Below are 8,426 nucleotides of genomic sequence, written 5' to 3' on the forward strand. Positions count from 1 at the left end.
ACAAGTGTGAGCTCCTGTTATATTCGAATTTACAGTATATGTAGGGCCAAAACACCAATATGCAAAACAGTGTCATTCGCTCTTGATGTCGGGCCCTTTTCCCTTTAGTGGACTTACTGCTTGTTGTCGCAAAATGTTTTCTTCTTTTTGATCTGGAATTTATCCCAGCTTTTGAGCTTCTCTTTGTTGTTGGTGAGTCACTGTTGGGCTCTGTTGCCCAAGTGAAAGCACACGTATGCCAAACCCATCATGTCATCCCACTTGTTTTATCTGGGGACTCACTGGAATCCTTTCAGCCATTTTGTAGGGTCCTGATGAGTGTTTCCAGAATACAATTACAGATGCCTGATGTGCAGCTGACTTACAGCTGCTTTAGAATCCAGTTGTCTTCCAAATATAAAAACTGTTGTAAAAATTTACTGCTTGTATTGTAGGCTGGTTCTTGTTTGTGTAGGTGACTGCTTTTATGTTGCCTAATTGGAGCTGTAGTGATATGTGTAGATATTTTGAAGTAGTCCCTACCAAACAATGTCATTTATAACTACAGTAAAGTCCAAACCTGAAAGCAATGTCATCAGTGAAGTAAAACTCACATAACTGGAAACATGTTTATCACAGATAGAAATGGACAGATAATGCAGCTATTTACACAATTATTTAATATGCCAGAACATACACATTACAAACTTCTTAAACTGGAGAACCTTCCAGAAATGATTAATGTTAAATAACAAATAATTGGTGGTGGTTTGGTCTCAACTGGCAACAGGCAGCATGCCATTCAGTGATGCTGTTTTCTTCTTCTGCATAATGCAGTACATTTTAAAGAAACTATAGTTTAATACAGAATATTGTTAAGAAAATTAATAGTAGCATGATTATTACATGCAAGAATCAGCTTAGAAGCGATCGCTAGTGTTACTGTCGAACTTTTTAAAATTTTGCCACTTCGTAAAATTGTCAGTAAGTTTATGGATAGAAATATTACTGCAAAAGAAAATTATCAGTATAAAATAAGAATACCTTTATGTAAACAAAAGATATTAAAGGGTTATGTATCTCACTAAAGAAGAAAGTTGTTACTAAAAGCTAGTTACAATTAACTTATCCTTTAAGTAACAATTTCTCATTCTAAATTTGTTTCAGGCTGTTATCCGACAGGGACATGTCTCTTATTGGGACTGTACTGGTTGGTATTCCACAGTAAAAAGATTTGCAAAACATTAGCTTCTCAGGTGTTCAATGAATGGCTTTAAAAGATGGCAGACATAGTTGAGTTATTTAACAGACTTGAATCAAACCAGCCTGAGGTTGTGGAAGAAGTTAAGAAGACGATCCACGATATCTTCAATTCGAGTAAGTACACAAACGTTATTGCAGTATGTGTGATTGTATGGCAGTTAATGTAATTACCTGTTTCTATAAGACAGTTCATGACTGATATGTATTCAGCTGTATGATTCTTTCCTCTGACACTGGAGACAATGCTCACCTTACATACTCTGTAAGCCACTATACGAGCCACAATATGGTGCATTGTGGAGGATACCTTGTATTGCTACTAGTGTTTCATTTCCTGTTCCAGACTTTTTCTATGCCTCTGTATGAGCCCTAATTTCTTTTAACTTGACCCTCTCCCTTCCCTTATTTGCCATCTCCCCCTCCCCCTCCCCCTCCACAAGAGTAGGTGCAGTTGTGGGTCCATCAGCAGCTGACCGTGCTCTACAACACAAAAATTGATCATTTTGTCTTCCAGTGACATAAATATCTTAAAGCATGTGGTGATTACTTTTAAATACAAACATTCCATGGTCCAATTGTGGTGTGTGTGTGTGTGTGTGTGTGTGTGTGTGTGTGTGTGTGTGTGGTTGACATTGGGATGCCCCTCATACATCACATAGTTAAATGTGACAGTGTTACAAAGTGTTTTCATGTTGTATGACTGAGACGGAGTCTGGGTACCAGTCTGGCATGACATGTTGAACACAGCAGAATGCAAGGTGAACCTAAGGGTATTATCAGATAGGTTGTACACATATCTCCCCCCCCCCCCCCCTCTCTCTCTCTCTCTCTCTCTGACGCTTGTTGTTACCAAGTAAATCTTCAGCAAGACTAAAGTGATTACACATAAGTTTTTCATTTTTCAGCCAAAGAATCATTTATGGTAAATGGCTTATTTGAATACTATCTTACCACAAGCTCTGTGAGATCAGCAGAAATTCTTGCAGGGGTTCGAGAGCCCCATGACAAGCATATTTTTGACAAGTGAGTATAAAACATTTTTCAGCTAGAAGTATCTCTTCATTTTTGATGAGCACTATATTCAAAACTGAATTTTTTTTAGGATATCAGAATCAATGAAGGGGTCATTAAAATTACAAGCTCTTACCTTACTTGGTCATATTATCAAGCGTCATCCAACCTGGATTTTCAAGATAACAAATCATTCTCTTTTCAAGGATATTTTAAAACTTTTGAAGGTAAGATCTGAATTTGCAGTGAAGGTTAAAGTTGAATATGTTATGTGCATGTTGTGTAATATTATCAGAATTATATCTTGGTATTATTAAACTCATTTTTAAGCAATGTTTAGTGTATAGAAGAGCTCATAGAACACAAGAGACTGAGCTTGAATCATAAAAATATCGAATCACGTAAGTACATCAAATCCTACTGAAAATATTTTTCGGTTGGTCATTCTGCTGTGACATCTTTGTCGTACTCTTGCTTATGTAATGGCATCACAAAGTTTGGGCATTTGTGAGTGAGAAGCAGCTCCACTCCAACTGCAGTGCGTTCAACTTTGTGCATGTGCATAAATTTCCAACAGGACAACAATGCATGTGCATTTGTGCATGCATAAGTTCCTGGAAACGAAGGCCGTGTGTAAAGCACATTGCTACCCACCTGTGGTAGGACTGTTTGTGCTTTTTGGTGGACAACAGGTAGCTGTGGCCCCTATGTGTTTGATTGTGTAGCGTGTTGAGGTTATGCTGTAAAGTGCTTTATATGTGCAATAATATCTGTTGACGCCAAAGGAAGCAAGTTTAAGTTTATAGGTGTATACAGAAAAGAAAATAGTCGTGTGGAATGCCACTTCTGAAGATTATGTGAATAAAAATTCGAGATGTGTTGTCCTGAATACTGTGTATTAGATAAAGTCTCTGATCATATTTCTGTAAAGAATAAAATGCCATAAATTTTGAAGAGGAAAACAGAGAAGGATAAACCAAAAATTGATGGAAAGTTTACTTGTAAACAGTGGACGAATATTAATGTTATGGTGACTTAAAAACACAACAGCTGAGGAGCCTGACATCTGAACAAAATAAGTGATGAGGTATGTGTAGCTTCCCAACAAACTACTAAAAATAGAAATGAAGCACACTGATGATGCAAAAACTATGAAACTGAAAAACACAACCTGTGTTCTAGTGGATTCTGGCGTCTATGGAATTCTCAAATTTGTCGAGTCAGCAGAAGTTGACTATGAACCTCCCTTAAGTATTTCTCAATTTCAGAAATAATCACTTTTATTTTTATTTATTTATTTGTGTTCCATTGATCCAATATGCAAGAGAATTGTGTGGATATGGAATGAGTCATAATTACACATGAGAACAGTAATTGTAGATGCTAATAGATACAAATTTTAATATTGTGTAGGAACAAGATGTGCTAATAATTCAAAGTTTAGGCATTTCTTACAGTGGAAAGAAGTATAAAACAGTCAGATAATTATTCCACGCTACAAGTTACAAATTTGATAGAATTGAAATGCTTTGTTTCGAAATGAGGAATAAATAATTCAAACAGGTATATAAGTTGCCAGTTACTAGCTAAAAAAAAATTACAACCAGCCTTTGCTACAGTTTCCCAAGCAGAGAATCTAAAATCTTGTGACCTCCTCCTGAAATTTGCAGAGAAACAGTTATCATCACTTTGTATTTCTTGTACCTCTTCTGTTAATATACTTCTTTGCATACTGTCACTTTTGTGTTTTCTTTTTTACACGCAACAAAAGCTCCCAACCAAGAAAGGGGATTCATAGCAGACTGCTTGTGCAATGAGGCAATGTGCAAGAATGTCCATGCGCCCATGTGTTCTTTCCACAAATTTATGTGCATGCTCTGTTATTCCGTTGTGCCTGTGATTGTGCATGACAAAAAGAGGCATTGTGTGGACATGCCTTTATTACCAGTAGTTTGTGTTAATTATCAGTACAGGCACATGGCTAGTCATTGCACAGAGTCAAGATGAATGAAAAGGTACAGATGTAAGTGTGTGTTGTCCCATGGCCTATTGTGAGTTAACTCCTTGTTCCTTAGTGTGTGTTGAAGATTAAGTTTCTGCAATGGCGGAGTTTCAAATGCTGGGTGTCACTAGTCGGGAGGCAGTTGGAGCATTGGTTAATAAAACAACACTTTTGAGAGCAGATAATGCAAACTTATGTAGTAAGCTTGCAGCTAAGGATGGACAGTAGCAATCAGCCAAGCAACCTACTCCTAAATTAGATCCAGCTACAGCTGATTTGATCATGTCCTTCTTTGGGAAGTTGACTGACTACATAACGTCTTCTCTGGATACACTACACTTTCCAGATAGTATTGGGGATAGGGATGTTTACAGGGTCAGTTATTATAGGTAACAAAGTTATGGTTGGTCGGAGAAGCCAAGATGTCAGACATACAAAGAGACAGAGGCAGGCATAAATTTTATGAATTGGAAAAAGGCCCACTACAGAGGTAGAAGCAGCAAAACAGCATGAGATTTTTTCACAAGCAGTTGGGTAGTCTGCAAAGAAACATAATGAGTCAGTGGAGAATTTTGTGGATGGAACACACAAAGAGAATGTCCTGACATGTGAATTAGGTGGTAAGTGATAAGGCAAATAGTCATGCTCCTTGAAGCAGGACAGGGGGCATTGGACACAGTTTTAAGGGGTCTGTCGTGTGAAATATCAAGATGGATTAGAGTGAGTACCCTAAAGGATTTATACTCTTCGGTTGTATTAGCCACAGAATTTGAAGAAACTGATGTAACATGAACGTGGGATAAGAGAGGAGTATTCTCTACTAACTTGAGGTGTTACAGATGTGGGAAGATGGGACATCTGCAGAGGCAGTGTCACCAACCTCAGTGTGGTAGACATGGTACGGTTGGACATTATCAGTGTGATAGTAGAAATGGCATTAAGAAACAGGGCCAAATAAGCAAATGTTAAACACAAAAGGGAACCCCAGGTCCGCCACACGGAGTTCCCTATAAATTTCAATGCAACTAATGTTGATACAGAGACTGTGTGTGTAGTATATGAGAATAGTGAAGGGTAGGAACAGCAAGTTTTTAATTGCCCCTCAGTTTACGTGTGTCAGGACCGTGTAGATCAGAGGCAATTAAACCCTCCGTGCCATAATTCACCTGGAGTTGGAGATAGTGATGTGGAGTATTGGGGTTCAGCTGTGGCAGATTTTCAGATTGGGGTGCAGTGTTTTAAGCAGTGCAGAGAAGTCATGATCTTTGTAAGTGATGGTTACTGCATGATCTTGATTAGAGTTTCTTACAACAGAATATGACAAAATTGACTTTAGGTGAAGTATAGCTGAACTTTAAGGGGCAGTGTTTCAGCTAGGGAATACATCAACCAGTGAAATACAGATGCAAGGTGCATCAGTCTCAGTGGATGAACAACTTGAACTGCCGTCAGGAACACTAAGGTTTAATTCGCATGCTGCAAGGCACCAGGAAGTTGGTCTTGGTAAATATGAGACTGGAATTGTCTGTTAATGGATTGTGCTTGGTAGAACCACTGTCAGAAAATGATGTTTTAGACACATCATGTTGCTTTTTAAGAAGACATATTGTATGCATTTGGGAGGAATTGGATGAGAAAGTAGTGCCTGTGAATTATAATTTTGGTGCCAATGGAGCAGAGTTCACCAAAGGAATGTTGGTCGTTAATTTCGAAGTCTTGGACTATATAGGTGGGGTCTAAGTCATTGTGCATCAGGGTAGTGTGCGAACTGATGATAAAACTGCATTGCATAGGAAGTTGGAGCTCTTAAGGTACTGATAGATTGGAAATGAAGTTATTAATTTGAGGATTGATTTTTCCATGAGTGTCATTACCAGTGACATCTATAACATAGCATAGCATTGTATCCCTACAGGAACTGCGTCACCGGTATATCATAGACCTTACTACGTAACAGTATTAGAAAAATTCATTGATCAAGAGCTAGTTGATGGAATAATAGAGGAAAGTGCTAGTCTGTGGAGTGCAACCATGGTGGTTGTGCAAAAGAAATCACCAGATGGGACTAAAAGATAGAGATTGTGTTGTTACTACAGACATTTTAACAGCAAAACTGTGACTGATGGGGTATCCAACCCCAAATACCACAGAAGCTATTGACAGTTTAGGGCAGTGCAAGTACTTCTCTACCGTAGTTCGGATTAGTGGGTATGAAAACAGCATTCTCAGTTCTGTGGGCTCTGGTAGATTAATTGCAGCAGATTTGACATTAAGCATGGAAAAATGTCGCTTTGTGTTTGAACAAGCTACATATTGAGAGCATGCTATTAGCAGTGAATGGTTTGAGATGGGTCCTGTGTTTGTATAGGCAGTCCCTATTGGAATTTCAGATTCCTAGCGATGCCAAGAAGTTCCAGTCTTATCTAGGATTCGGGAACTATTATAGAAAATCGATAAGAGGGTTTGCAGATCTAGGGTGATCAGTTATGCAACTTTTTTTAAAAGGGTGTAAAGTTTGAATGGACTAAGAAATGCCCACATGCATTCGAGGAGGTAGACAGGATTAACATTGAGTTCAGTAGTAATTTTTCTGGATTAGAGGAAAGAGTTTATCTTGTCAATTGATGCTTCCATTCTAGCTGTAGGGTGTGTTCTCAGTCAAATAGTGAGCAGAGGAGAAACCAGTGGTGTATGCCACAACAGAAAAAGAGATATTTAGTCTATCTGTGGAATCACATATTTCGGATTTTATTTGTTTGGGAAGTAGTTTTAAAGTGGTAACTGGTTATACAGCTCTTAAGTGGTTGTTTGGGTTTAGGGACCATTCTGATAGACTGACTAGATGGGCATTGAGATTAAGCAATTTACATCTACCTCTACATACATATTCCACAGCTAATGTATGGCGTGTGGTAGAGGTACTCTGTATCACTACTAGTCATTTACTTTCCTGTTCCACTTGCAAATCAAGCAAGGGGAAAAAGACTGTCTGTAAACCTACTTATGTGCCCTAGTTTCTTATATCTTACCTTTGTGGTCCTTACGCACAGTGTATGTTGGGCAGTAGAATCATTGTGCAGTCAGCTTCAAATGCTGATTTTCTACATTTTCTCTGTAGTGTTCCTCAAAAAGAATGTAGCTTTTCCTCCAGGGATTCCCATTTGAGTTCCCAAAGCATATCCGTAACATTTGTGTATCATTCAAATCTACTGATAACAAGTGTAGCAGCCCCCCTCTGAATTACTTCAATGTCTTCCTTTAACCCGAAATGGTGTGGACCCCAAATACTTGAGCAGTACTCAAGAATAGGTTGTGCTAGTGTCCTACATATATTCTCCTTAACAGATAGACCACATTTTCCTAAAATTCTCCTAGTAAATTGAAGTTCAGCATTTACTACCCTACTACAATCCTCACATGCTTGTTCCATTTCTTAAAGTATGAAGTCAATAAGAAACGTATGAAAGTGGTTAGTTTAACCCTTTCAGATGATGTAATTCCATTTGATGCCACTTAGGATTTTCTCATTTTGTGGCATATGGATAGTAGCTGCATCTGTGGCCACCCTTTAAGCCTCCATTAGACGCTGCCTCTTAGTGACTACTGCTTACACTACTTCATATGTTTCAAATCTTAGCAGCTAGACAAGCAACCGGAGAAGTCACTTTTGTATGCAGTGCATGATCATCTTTGTTTTCAAATTGTGATTGAACTTTTCCCTATAAGGCATGTTTTGTTCATGGATTAGATACAGAAAACTCTCTTGCTCAACTTCATATTCGTGTTGTATTGTGACACTACTTAAACTTGGAAAGAATTTCCTTTGATGCCGATGCAGACTGTCTGTAGCAGCAAACATGGAGATCTCGATTTTTGAACACAAAATTAGTGTTTTCTTGCATAATTTCAGAGAGTGAGAGCAAAGAACCATTAGCAAGAAAATGTTAAACTGTTGTTCCAGTTGAAAAACATACAAAAGAAACAAAGCATCTGCCAATACAATGCAACTCAGGGCACTGTGTACATTGTAGTACATAGGAGGAACATCACAGAAGCAGATGGAAGTGTGCTCTCTGTCTGGTACTGCTATGCCTAACTGCAGAAAAGAACTGTATCTTACCTTATCACCAAAAGTAAATGGCATTTCATGCATAGTGGCTTGATTTGAAAC

General features: G+C 38.3%; 1 protein-coding gene across 1 annotated transcript in view; it reads left to right on the forward strand.

The window, feature by feature from the left end:
- The window catches only part of LOC124795679 (hamartin), a 236,520-nt gene that overhangs the window by 20,369 nt on the left and 207,725 nt on the right, over positions 1-8,426 (forward strand). Inside the window, exons 2-4 of the mRNA XM_047259760.1 lie at positions 1,147-1,356; positions 2,148-2,265; positions 2,345-2,481. Coding sequence (XP_047115716.1) covers positions 1,260-1,356; positions 2,148-2,265; positions 2,345-2,481 — 352 coding nt within the window. The 5' untranslated portion in view covers positions 1,147-1,259. The remainder of the gene's footprint in view (positions 1-1,146; positions 1,357-2,147; positions 2,266-2,344; positions 2,482-8,426) is intronic.

The sequence above is a fragment of the Schistocerca piceifrons genome, chromosome 4 (genome assembly GCF_021461385.2).
Source record: "Schistocerca piceifrons isolate TAMUIC-IGC-003096 chromosome 4, iqSchPice1.1, whole genome shotgun sequence".
In the NCBI taxonomy this organism is placed as follows: Eukaryota; Metazoa; Arthropoda; class Insecta; order Orthoptera; family Acrididae; genus Schistocerca; species Schistocerca piceifrons.